Below are 12491 nucleotides of genomic sequence, written 5' to 3'. Positions count from 1 at the left end.
ACAATATAAAATGCGCAAGCAGCCCAAACGAAAACCAAGGACTCTACCTAGGTCTTACCTTCTCTACAAAGAATTCAACTTTAAGAGCTATAATATTGGGGCTATATACAGCTTCATTGATAGCATTCCAGCTGGAAAATGAGTGCATTGCATTCCTATGGATGAGCTTGATTTCCCTCTCCTCCCCTGCCTCAATTGTTAGAAGGGGTGGAGGTTAAAAAAGTGACGCTAATGGAAAAGAAACAAATCATAAACTAAATAAAATTATGAAACGGGTTGGAACTGTTTAAGCATTCTTTAGCCATCTTTCCAAGTGCATGCTTTCCTGCTTTTCCTTGCTCAGAAAGTGTGCAGGAAGTAAATGAGATGATTAGAAGGTTATAAGGCTGTTTTTCAAAGATAAAGGTCTTGTCCTAGCAGAGCTAATAGAATGGTTTGAAATAGGAATTCTTATTAGAAAAACTTAGAGAAATCTGTGAGAAGTATAAAGCTTGCAAGAGTCTGGGTCACCAGGCAGGAAAAGGATTGAGGATTAGGGTATTGCAGAAAGCAAGCTAGGTACCATTCTTGCATCAGTCTTTGAGAGGACACTGGAAAGATAGTTATGTATCCCTTGCTAAGTACCATCAGATATTGATGTTAAAACAAGAGGTATTACAGTTACCAATTTAAAAAAAAAAAAAAAAAAGAAGACGGCAATGCAGAAGGACAGCTTAGTTTATTTTTTTAAATAAAACTGCGGAAGTGAGGAACTATGTAAAGATCTATACAGTTTCAGTGAAAGTAAGGTTTATGCCAGAGGTTGGCAATGTAGCAGAATGTCCATACTGAAGAGGTGATGGAATGACTGAGGAAAGTAGACCAGGAATTTTTTACTATACCAGACTATGTGAGTGTTTTTAGTGAATACTCTTTGCTACAAATAAAGCTTGACCACCATGACTTACTAACTTTTTGAACATGCTAGTAAATCAATGGCTAAGTAAAAGCCCATCGGTTTCTACAAGGACTTTTTTAATAGGAAAACATGAATAAACATCATTGATCTAGCAGGCAAATTAGGGTAGGTGAGACGGACATGGGGACTATATAAAGACACCATTATATAGTTTCAAGATACTCTGATAGGGATACTGTCTGGTTTTGAGAGAGCGTCAATAAAATAATACATCAGAACCTTAAATTTTCAGATATGTGAATACTGTGAGTAATTAGAAGCATGGAAAAAACTTAAGATCGTTTATCTTAAATGTAGAGACATACAAAATGAAAAATACGTGAGAAGACATGATAATTTTTAAAAATGTTATCAAGCGATAATGATGGTAGTAGTGTGATTGCGAATAGCTTAGAATTTGTTAGCTGTTTCTAATTTTTCCTCTTAGCAAAAAAAATGGTTTCGAGACTTGCAACTGGGTAGCTGGTGGGGTAAAGAGGAGAAAGTATAAACTTTTTCCCCATATGTTTTTATTTCTTTTCTCGTAAGTGAACATACTGATGTGCAAGAAGTATTTTTAAGTGCTTGTTTAGTAATTAGTATTTTTGGCCAACTTTGTTCTATTTTTATTTCAGGCACAGAAAGATCAGAAAAAAGATCGTCCTCTTGTGCGACGCAAGTCAGAACTGCCTCAGGATATCTATACCATGAAAGCCTTGGAATCACATTGCAGAGCTGATGAATTAATATCACATGATGGGCATTAAACTATTACAGTGAAATATTATTTTGGAGGAACAGGTTTTTTTTTTTTCTGGACTCAGTTCTACAGTAGAACTTACTTTTTTGTGCCATACCAATCAGTTACACACAAAGTCAAAGCTTTCTTCAACCCAGTTCTGTAGGCAATAACTTAATAGAGTATGCAGCTCAAGATTAGTAGTTCAAACAATGGTAAATTACCCAATTCCATATGCAGAATATTGGGTTGACTATAATCAAGTGGACGCAATTTCCCGGAGGTGTTATCATAGTACCAGCTAGCTGATAACATGCAGTTTTTATACTCATATTTGAGAAGAGCATTCTATAAACTCTTTCTGTCTAAATAAGTGAGTGACCAATAGTTGGTACTAATGATAAATGTGTGTTTTCAAAAGTGAAATTATTTCAAATTTAAGTATTAAACTTTTTCTAGGATTTCTCAACTTTGCAGTTGTTTCCACATTATTGCTGTCTTGTAATATACCAGCAGTTTTGAAAATACACAGTTATTCTTTCGTATTATAAAACATGGCTTACAAACTGGTAACTTTCATGACAATCCTCAATCATCATTCCTTTCTAAGAATTCTGTAAATTTATTTCTCCTTTACTTAGGATAAAGATATATATCTATATATACCATGTCCTAATACTTTATGTATATTTAAAGCCATATTTTCCAGTCTTTAGTGTATAATACGGCACCAGTATTCCAGATATGAACTGGTAGAAGAATTTTTCCTAAAATGAAAATTTTTACTATGACTGGGAATAGACTGACTATAAAATTTCATTTTACTTTTTTTTCAAGTCAATAAAATACTCTTTCACTGTTTTCTCCCTTATCTGAGCTTTTAATACTCAGCATTTTTCTTGGGCTCTAGGAGTTCAATATTCTGTGGCAGATATTATGCGTGATTTCAGTTGCATCAGTTTTTATCTGAAAGGTGAATGTAACCTTTCAGGAAACACAACATCACAAGCTTATTAAAATAAGAAAAAGAACAGACCCTTGAATTCCATTCTGCTTCTTTTTAGATGAGTCTAAGAACTGAGGAGATAGTGACCATAATTTTACCGTGACAATATTTTTTTTGTTGTTGTTGTAAAGAGCACATGTGCTGCAAATACACCTCACAAGTGAACTGAAAATGCATCTGAGTTGCTGATGATCTTCAAATGCTGCTATATATTCCACAAGATTACTTGCATGTAATGAGCTTTTGTTGTAGATGGAAAAGCACGGGAGGAAAATCTCTTTAAAAATATAGTGCTTTGTCTTCAATATTTGATTTCTCTCAGGGTGGCCAGTATTTTGACTTACTTATCCTGCTTACAAGCTGTTTGAAATGTGTTCTGCTATTCTAAATGGGTGATTAGTTTCTTTTGTCTCTGGCAGTAACATGATATAACTTAATGTTTAATGTCTTGATGCATAAAGAGATAAAAACGTGGCTTCTTTAAAAATAGTTTTGTTTTACTTTTTAAGGAAGTATAACGTCTCCTGCATCCATTAAAAAAAACAAATGCGCAAAGCAGACATTCATAGTAACCTTGTGCAGATGTAGTGCCTGCTGTTTGTTGGTTGCATTTAACATTCGATTTCCAATATTTGTTATGTTGTCTACTGGAAGAAAATTGTGGGTGGTAAATATTGGCTTACAATAACTAAATTTAAAGACCAACCCAACCTTTAAGTGGAATGTCCACTGTGTCTGAAAACATTTCCTGTAAAACTTGAAAAAGAATATGCTTTACCATTAGGATAAACTATATTAAAACAGTTTAAAGATGCCTTCTCCTTTTGAGGGAAAAAGGGTGCTTTTTTAATTGTGTAAAGCAATGTCTCTGTATTTTGATATACCATTGTTTGAACTTCCATCTTTAGCTGGTAGATTATCAGTTACCTTTGATTTTGGGTGTTCAGTATGTTTGTGCAAGAGGTTGCTGAAAGGAATTAATCTTATGTTACCCAAGGGGAAAAAAAAAAAAAAAAAACAAACCTGTATATCAATGTTTGATTGATTGTGTGATGCTCAACGTATAAGAACATCTTTCACTGTCTGGATTTTATTTTTGTTCTTTATTGAAGATAAACACTCACCAAAAAGGGAAATATTATGGTATTTTTAAAGGCTTAAAGTTCACCATAAATTCATAATTGAAGTTTTGGGCCACTGAACACTTAGGCAATATTCCAAAACCTATCACCACTAATGGTTTAGCATGTTTATTATCAATATTTATATGCTACTTATAATCCTGTACTAAACCATTCCAAAACTAATACATCCAAAATAAAAAGAAAAATTAAAGTAGAATTTTGGTGACTGTTGTTCTTCATAAAGTTCTGTGTCTGATACCTTCCCCCGTTTTCCAAAATTACACCTGTACATCAGGAATGTCAAAAGTAATATTACAAGTGTCTTTTTAGTGTGGCTTTAGTATGGCTTCATTTTAATATTGTACATACATTGTACCTTGTTTTATGGTAATAAGTAATAAAAATGTAGACTTCATATTTTGTACAGAATTGTCCTATGTACAGAATAAAAAGTTCCTAGAAACAGCAAAAATAGGTAAGTGGCACAATTATTTTTCATTAGACAATATCTGTAACATTATGCGTTAGTGGAATGTTAAGTTCAAATGTACCTACATATTTTTTAACATTTTGTAATTCAATTTTTTGTTCTGGCATTGTTTCTGAAGAACTTCATACACCTGCCATTTAATATGCTTTTATCTAATTTTAAAACTTTAAAAAAATGGTGTATTATATGGATAATAAAGAACATGTGAATTTTACTTGCTCATCATGAAACTAAATTTAGCACAGGGTGTTTGGGGGTGTATTCAGATTATCATTGTTTGCAGAATCAGCTGTGCAAATTAAAATAATTTCATAAATTTCACAAAAGCAAAAAAAAAATTTATGGAAAGGCCATTAGTAAATAATGGGGAATAATGGATGTTCAGTAGAAAAAGCAGACGTAACTTTTAGAACAACTGTCAGTACTGAAAGGAATTTGATCAATCTCCAGTCTACAAATATGAAAGACACACCTTTCAAACCATAGCAGTTTCCCCTGTAGCACTTTTGTATTGACAGGCTTCAAGCAAAGTAGCCATAAAATTAGGGATTCTAGTGTGGTAGGTGGTAACGTGGCCAGGTGGCAAGGATGTAGGAAAAAACTTAAGTTTGCAGTAGGAATTGTCTCCCTCTGGAATCCATAAAAATCTTCAAAGGAACTAAGGAAATTACTCACATAAAGCTGACTTTCACTAAGTGGTGGGTTTGGGCGGGTGGGGGTGGTGCACGGAAGCCTGGGATCAATATCTGAGTACTGACTTGAGTCATGAATGTAACAGATTTGAGTTATAAATGAAGCCTTTGCATACTGAAAGAAATAGCTTTCTGTATAAGCTCAGAAGTAATCTCATCGCCTGCGCTCCCAAGCTTAATCATGAATCAAAAACTGGATACTGAAATAGCTGAGGATTCAGTCATTCAGTTTACAAAATTAGGGTCAAATATCTTTCAAAACAGAATGTTTTAAAACCTTGGCAGTAATGGCATTTTTTTCGATATAAATACCTTATTGAGTTGCAAGCATGTTCAGGAAGTGAACTTTAATCCTTTCTCTCTAAGGGCATTAAGCTCAGGCGCTTTGACCAACAACCTTTTTTGGCATTGCTTGCCTGGTTTGGCTTTTTAGAAATGGAAAGGAAGGTGCTAGTGTAGCACAAGTATGCTTGTGTTTGGAGGTTGGTTGGTTTGATTTATGGAAGCTATTTTAGTACCTTAGAAATGGTACTTAGAGGAGATAGCTACGATTCCAGTTTACCCTAAGTATTGTTCTGGATCCCATTATGGACCATCTACCTAAAAGTGGAGCATTTCTGCTCCTTAAATCTTGTCCTTAACTGTGCATAATGATTGTGGAGACTCAGACTGCATATAGCTAATTAAGAAATGCCATTCTAATTACCCTAATCGCTGTCTCCCTGGATTATAGTTTTTTATATGATGAGACTTGGCTTGAGCTGTCTTTACCTTATGAAATAAAACTTTGATTTAGTTAAAAATTTGTATGAAAAATTTCCCAAGGGAGAATGTACTGTGGAGCTAAAGATGATAGTTATGTGAGGAGGGAATAATGTAAGAGCAGCACGACTGCAGCTGGCTTTCTCTGCACCCAGTCCTGTTGGGACTGCGTTCACTCCCACACAAGCGGAGGACTGCACACCCAAGACGACGTTTCATAAGCATCAGCCCCATGGTGCTGAGGGGAGGGGGCTTCCACTGTTCTGCTACAAGGGGGAGAAGGGTATTCACGTAATCTGCCTCAAACTATTTTGGGCATTTTTGTGATCTGGAAGACCCCACTAAGCAGGTTCGTGCTGTCATGAAGGCCTTGCCATAGTAATTTTTGTAGTACTTTGGCTGTAGAATTAGAGATGCAAGAGGGTTAGAGATGGGAAAACAAGTGATGTGCTCCGATTGTGGCTTGTTTGGGTTTTTTGCTTTGTTTTGGTCTCAAATACTACCAAATTATTATTAAATATAGGAAAGAGATCTTTTTTCCTTTTTTTCTTGCTAAAGTTGTTTCTTTTATAACTTATGCAAAAGGTTTTCTTTCTCCATATGTTGTCTGGCATTTGCCAGGAGCAGCTCTTGTCTGTCTTGAAATACTTATTTTTGGTTAAATTATAGGGGAAACGTCATATTGACAATCTTGCGTTTTGGATGGCTGATTTCAATGGCTTCTTGCATACCTGTGAGAAGGGCCGGGTCCTTCTGTATCCAAGAAAAGGACATTCAGAATTAACTAGAGGTACATCAAGGTAAACAGTTTTTCACCCTGAATGAGCAAGCTAAAAGCCTTTTCATAGGCTTTAACTGAATATAAGAACTTGTGCAAAAAGCTAGTTTATCTTGTGTTTGCTTCGATTGCCTTTAACTTAATTTACAACATTTTCCTCCTGCCCCCTTTGGCACAGTAGATAAGGCTGAAGTGATTAAAGGAAGACAAAGTGTCTTACCTACCCTGGCTTTTAGTTGCAAGTAGCCTCACATTTAAATATCAGAATCCTAGACTTGTTCTTTATACCATAAGTCTTGTTGCACATGGAGTATTTCTGTTTTTAAAACCTACAGTAAGATGAGACTTAGGGGTTTTTGACCCTGCTTTCTCTGCACTTCAGCAGCAATGTATACAAATAATTACTTGAGTTCTTATTTCCTATCTCTGTCCTGCTTTCTTCTCTTTAATTCCTTACTTTACTCTCATTTTTTCCTGGCAGCAATTTTACAGCAATGAAATATTGTATCTTGCTTTGTAAGCTACAAAAATTTTGTGAGATTTTGGTGCAGCAGATGACAGCTGTTTTAGAAGAACGTGCATGCTAGCACTTTGAAACGTAGCTTGAGCTAACCTCCTAAGAGATGCCAAGTTACATTCGAGACTTATCTAGGTTGCTTAAGATTATTATCAACACCCTTTTAATGAGCATCCTGAAGGTCAGGATGTTAATTTAATGTGTGTTTTGTGGATGTTTGGCCTGTACTGGCACTATATGGATGTAAGAAGTAGATAATTCTCCCCTGACTGGAAAGCAGTCAGGCAGGAACAGATATGGGGTAGCCTTGGTGGAATTCAGACAGCCTAGCAAAGATAGCTCTTTTTTTCATATTAAATGTAATCCTAAAACATCACCTGTCTGTAAAAGAATGATAGAGTGTGAGCAAACTAGACTTTGGAAAATGGAAATAGGCGAGTGCTGTATTAAATGCAATCTCAGTAACTATATTCTGTAAATAGAATATTCAGATGAGTACCACTATTTTTCTTCATCAAAAATAAAGTTTGCCTTTCTAATAATAATTTATTTTTTTAGAGGGTGGAATTACATGGTTTTGATTAGTTTTCAGTGAATCACCTCTGTCAGTCCTGGTGCTCATGGTTGAAACTTGGTTGCTGAACAGATCATTTTCCTTCCAGAGAAGAAGGTTTGCGATTTCTATTACTTAAGAAATGGGTGTTTTTTCAAAGTTAAACTGTGCTCCTAAACCCCTTAGGAGCTTACTTGAGCATAGGCATGCTTTTTTCCAGGTACAAACAGAGGAGCTGGGGTATGTGGCTGGGCTTTCTGGATTCCTAGTATCCCAGCTGGACATACAGGCTTGAATGCTGAGTTACACTTGTGTAGTGGCTTACAGGTCAGCTTATTTCTTGTGCAGTACGTCTGAACAGGTCCTGGGCCTGAGGGTCTCTGTGCATTTGCTTGTGTATCCACCTGAGGAAATGGGTGTGGGGTTCGGAGGTAGTTTGTGTGGTGTGTTTGCTTGTTTTCCATCTGCTTCTCCCCCTCCCTGTGAACAAGAACTGGAGTTTTCAGTCTGTGGGTCACCCAATGGCCCCAGCGTACCTCTGGGGCGTCAGTGGAGTTGCTTTGGAACTTCACTGCCGCCTCCCCTCTCCCAGGCTCATTCCGATAGCAGCCAGGACCAGGCGACGGAGGGGGGCTAGCTTGGGCCAGGAGGAACGGGACTGTCCATCTCGGCAGCAGTGAGCTTGACTCATCTAATGCCCTAGATCAGTCAAACATATACATGGGATAGAACAAGCTCTGTAAAAGAGCTTTAAGGATTTTTAAATTTTTAAAAATTAAACGAGATTCTGAAGGAAAAGCCCCCTTCTCACCGCTGTGCTTTCAGTCCCTCCTGTGTTCTTTATGTCCTATATTTGGGGAAATAGTCTCACAAAAGACTGGGATTAATGGTTCGGGTGCTGGATTCATTAAGCTGTCAATAGCAGGGCTGGCAGGATGAGCTGGGCCTATAAAGCACCCGGGCAGGGGGTTGCTCTTCACTGAAGAGAAGCTGTGGCTAATCTGCCCCGCATGCTGCCAAGCTGGCCTGCTTTCTTCGTGGAAAAATGTCCTTTGTACCGCCTGTTCTCATGGCTTCTGCGTTTATTTTTCACATGTAGTAAGCCTTTTTCTTCTTTGGATATACAGCTGAATATAAAGCTGCTTTATCGCCCAGGTAGCGGGGCGGCAGTAGCAGAACGCCCCTCACCCGGGCCCTGCTGCCGGGGAGCCGAGGGCAGGGGGCGGCGGGGCGGGGCTTTTCCCTCTCCCTCGCCGCTGGGCTGCCGCGCTCGCCTTCCAGAAGAAGCCGCCGTTAAATAGGGGGGGGCGGAGGGCGGGGAAGCGGCCGCCCGGCCGGGGGGAGGCCGGCCTCCCTGCCGCGGGGAGGCGGGCGGAGCGGCGGCCGGCCGGCGGCGGGGGGCGTGGCGGGCTGCCTTTCCCAGCCTCCCCCGCGGCGGCGAGGCGTCGCTCGCAGCGCGGCGGGCGGGCCAGTCCCGGGGCGGCGGCTGAGCGGGCGGAGCGCGGCGCGCCGGCCGGTGTCCCTCGCCTCGGCATGTCCGACTCCGGCGGCGGTGGGGGCGGCGGCCCCGGCGGCGAGGAAGGCGGCATGGAGGTGTCGGGCTCGGCGGTGCAGAACGTGGCCGACGTGTCGGTGCTGCAGAAGCACCTGCGCAAGCTGGTGCCGCTGCTGCTGGAGGACGGCGGCGAAGCCCCGGCGGTGCTGGAGGCGGCGCTGGAGGAGAAGGGCGCCGTGGAGCATATGCGCAAGTTCCTCTCCGACCCGCAGGTCCACACCGTGCTGGTGGAGCGCTCCACCCTCAAAGGTGAGGCGAGAGCCGGGCGGCCGCCGCGCTGTCAAAATGGCGGCGGCGCCCGCCGCTGCCTGCCTCCGGCCGCCGCCCTGCCGCGGGGTGGGAGGGGCGCGCCGCCGCCGCGCTCCGCCGCCCGCCCCGGGGCCTCTCCGCCTCACGTACGGCCGCGGCCGGGGAGGCGCCGGCCTGCCGCACTGCGGGTGCGGCCCGGCGCCGGGGGTGGGGAGCCGCGGTCGGCGTGAGGGGAGGGCGGTGGCCGCGGCCGCAGGGGCCCGCACCAGCGGGCGGATCCCGCGCCGGCTGCCGCCGCCCGGCCCGGCCTCCCCCGTTATTCTTTGTCCGCCGCGTCCGGGGCCTGAGCTGGCGCTGCGCGGCGGGGCCGGGGGCCGGGTGCGGGCGCGTTGTGCGCTGCGGCTGTAGCCTGTCCTGCTCGGCAGGGCTCCGAAAGCGCTTCGTCAGTGCTGCGGGCGCTTCCACTGCGGCCTGCTTTCTGCTGGGGAAGTGACCTGCTGCTTGGCAAGGCGCGTCACCGGTCTAAAACAGAACAAAAAAACCTCAAAGGAAAAAAAAAACAAACGAACCTGAATCAGGCTGTAAAAATTGCTATTCTGTGATTAATTAGCGAGACTCCGAAGTTGATAAATCAAGATGTAGACCTTGCAGTATCTTTAGTTAGCAAATGCTGCATTAAATGCTACAGCTAAGCTGACACTCTGACGTGAGAAGCATCTTTGTTATTTACATGCTGCTTTTACTGACTCCGTTTCTTTCGAAAATGACTTTTTCTTGTCAACAAATCAGTTGCTAAATAGGCTCTTATTGTCACAGAATCCAGCTTAATGAACAATCATAAAATAGAACTAGGCTTCATTAATAACACAGACTTCTACTGTTAAACCAGACCTACAGTCTGTATATGGCTACATGCCTGCCAGTCCAAGCTTGCAAAATTTTAATATTGAACTTCTGGATCTCTGCTTCTAGCGTGGTGTTGGTTCAGTCCCTATTGATGTGTATCAAATCTTGATATAGTTATACTTCGTACTGCATCACTTAACATGTCAGCAGCCACAGTGTAAGATACGGGATATATGGCCTGCGGTTGCTGCACACTGAGGGAAATATGAAGAAGGTCTTCCACTCACTGTCTATTCACTGTGAACTTAAGATGTTGCTTAAAATATCCTGTCTTTGTTTATCTTATGCCTATTTCCGCTGATTATCCTCCTCCTTCCCCTTCCAAAGTTTGAGACTTCTTTTTCAGCAGGGATAACGGTAGAATTTTCTAGGGGGGGGGGGTGGAACAGCAGTGTTTTATGAATTCATGATAGAGTGTTTAACAAGATTTAAAGAAAATCTATTGGATGTTATTAGGCTATGCAGATGATTCTAGATTTCTCTTAATGTCTGGGTTATGATGTTGGTTTTCCTTAGTGTGGGTTGGAAGTAATGAAAGATAGTGGTGACCAGTTAGCTCTGGGCTTGTCACATAGATATTGTTATATATGTATGGTTAAAAACAAATTGGAACACTTATTATGTGTTTTAGAAGCTAAATACTAATTTACTATGGGCAGAAAGCATTTCCATCAATGTCTTCTGGTTTAATAGCAGTTATTTCAGGGGAGTGGATTTTCTGATTGACAGCCAGTCTTCAAACTTAACAGATTCGGAACCTCCAGCAGCACATGGAGATCTTGCTTTCTCTGACACTGTTAAAAACAATAGTATTATTGAAACTTGTGCATGGACTGGATAGTATGAAGTAAATTATTGGTTACAAATACAATAAAGTAGGAGCCTTATTTCTGAGTAATGAAAACTGCTATGTGATATTGCTAGCTACACAGCCTGCCAACAGCTTTCATACGGGTTCCCGTGGTGTCTAGTGCAATGTTGTTCTGTGCTCAGGATCACAAATGTGACACCCTGAGGCTGTATCTCCTATGAAGGGCCAAATGAAATCAGAGCAGTCCACGGTAATGTGTCCAGTCAGAGTGTGTCCCCCAACAGGGAGTAACCTTCTGCACCAAAATCACTGCATTGCAGCACAACTGCCCGCATCCCCAGCAATTACATCATCTGTGATACATTGGCTGTGGTAATGCCTGAGTACTTCCCATGGCTTGGGTGTTTGTTTTGTTGGGAGTTTTTTTTTGTTCAGAGGCTTCATTTCCAAATCACTTTTATATTTTCAGACTTTTTCTTTAAAGCAACCTATAAAATAAAAAAGCAGCTTTAATGTTTAATGTTTCTCACTTAAATGTAGTTATCCTGGTAGCGTATCTCTACAAATAAACGCACATTCTGTATTGCAGCACATTTCTCTCTGCTTTACAAGCAGAATGTGGGTTATAATTTGCTTGTTGTAATGTTTTGTCATTTTTTATAGCAATATAAAACAGTTAATAGAGTTGTGTTATAAAACAATGAACCCACTCTGAATTTGAGGAATATTGCAAAGCTAAATTTAATATAAGCTATTTTGCATAATAAGTTGGTGTAGAAATGAAAGGTTAGAAAATAGTCTGGTAATAGCAGAGGATGGTTGATAGAGAGTGGCAGATGCCTTAGAAAGAAAATATTTCTTACATAGCATATTTTTTGCAGAGGATGTGGGAGATGAAGGAGAAGAGGAAAAAGAGTTCATTTCCTACAGTATCAGCACTGACATTCATTATGGAATAAAATCAAACAGGTGGGTTAGTAAAATAATCTTGGCATTTCTACCCTATGAATGCAAAACCTATACAAACAGATTTACCTACTTTACCTACGAATTTACCTTCAGTTTACCTAGTGCTTCATGTAGTGTTTTTATTCAGGTGGGGCAATAGCTTTTCAAGCTGGGGGCTCTGATAAAACAAGGGTGTGTCATGAGGCTGAAAAGAATGGTCTCTTAGGACTTCTAGCTCTGAGGTTAAAGAAACAAAGTCATTAATTTGGCATACATGCAAGCTTAACATACACACACAACTTGGGTTCAATAATCTTCGGTTATGTTTGACTCTTACATATTTGTCACTTACCTTAACGCATATTTGACTTTGAAGCTTCATAACATTTGTGCCTCTTTACTGTGCCCATACTGCAAAGTCCTT

General features: G+C 40.8%; 2 protein-coding genes across 7 annotated transcripts in view; both read left to right on the top strand.

Moving 5' to 3' along the window:
- PPP2R5C (protein phosphatase 2 regulatory subunit B'gamma) overlaps window positions 1-3381 on the top strand; it is an 84253-nt gene extending 80872 nt beyond the window's left edge. For all 4 annotated transcript variants that reach the window (XM_082318637.1, XM_082318636.1, XM_082318638.1 and 1 more), the window contains one exon: window positions 1573-3381. In XM_082318637.1, the coding sequence (XP_082174763.1) occupies window positions 1573-1704 (132 nt within the window). In that variant the 3' untranslated portion in view covers window positions 1705-3381. The remainder of the gene's footprint in view (window positions 1-1572) is intronic.
- A 5687-nt stretch (window positions 3382-9068) lies between these two features.
- The window catches only part of DYNC1H1 (dynein cytoplasmic 1 heavy chain 1), a 51494-nt gene continuing 48071 nt past the window's right edge, over window positions 9069-12491 (top strand). For all 3 annotated transcript variants that reach the window (XR_014228703.1, XM_082316932.1, XM_082316931.1), the window contains exons 1-2: window positions 9069-9402; window positions 12001-12088. Coding sequence is in view for 2 of the 3 variants with exons in the window: in XM_082316932.1 (XP_082173058.1) it covers window positions 9132-9402; window positions 12001-12088 (359 nt within the window). In the remaining variant the exon portion in view is untranslated. The remainder of the gene's footprint in view (window positions 9403-12000; window positions 12089-12491) is intronic.

The sequence above is a fragment of the Platalea leucorodia genome (genome assembly GCF_965183815.1).
Source record: "Platalea leucorodia genome assembly, chromosome: 7".
NCBI lineage: Eukaryota > Metazoa > Chordata > Aves > Pelecaniformes > Threskiornithidae > Platalea > Platalea leucorodia.
This window is presented reverse-complemented; position numbering and strand designations above follow the sequence as displayed.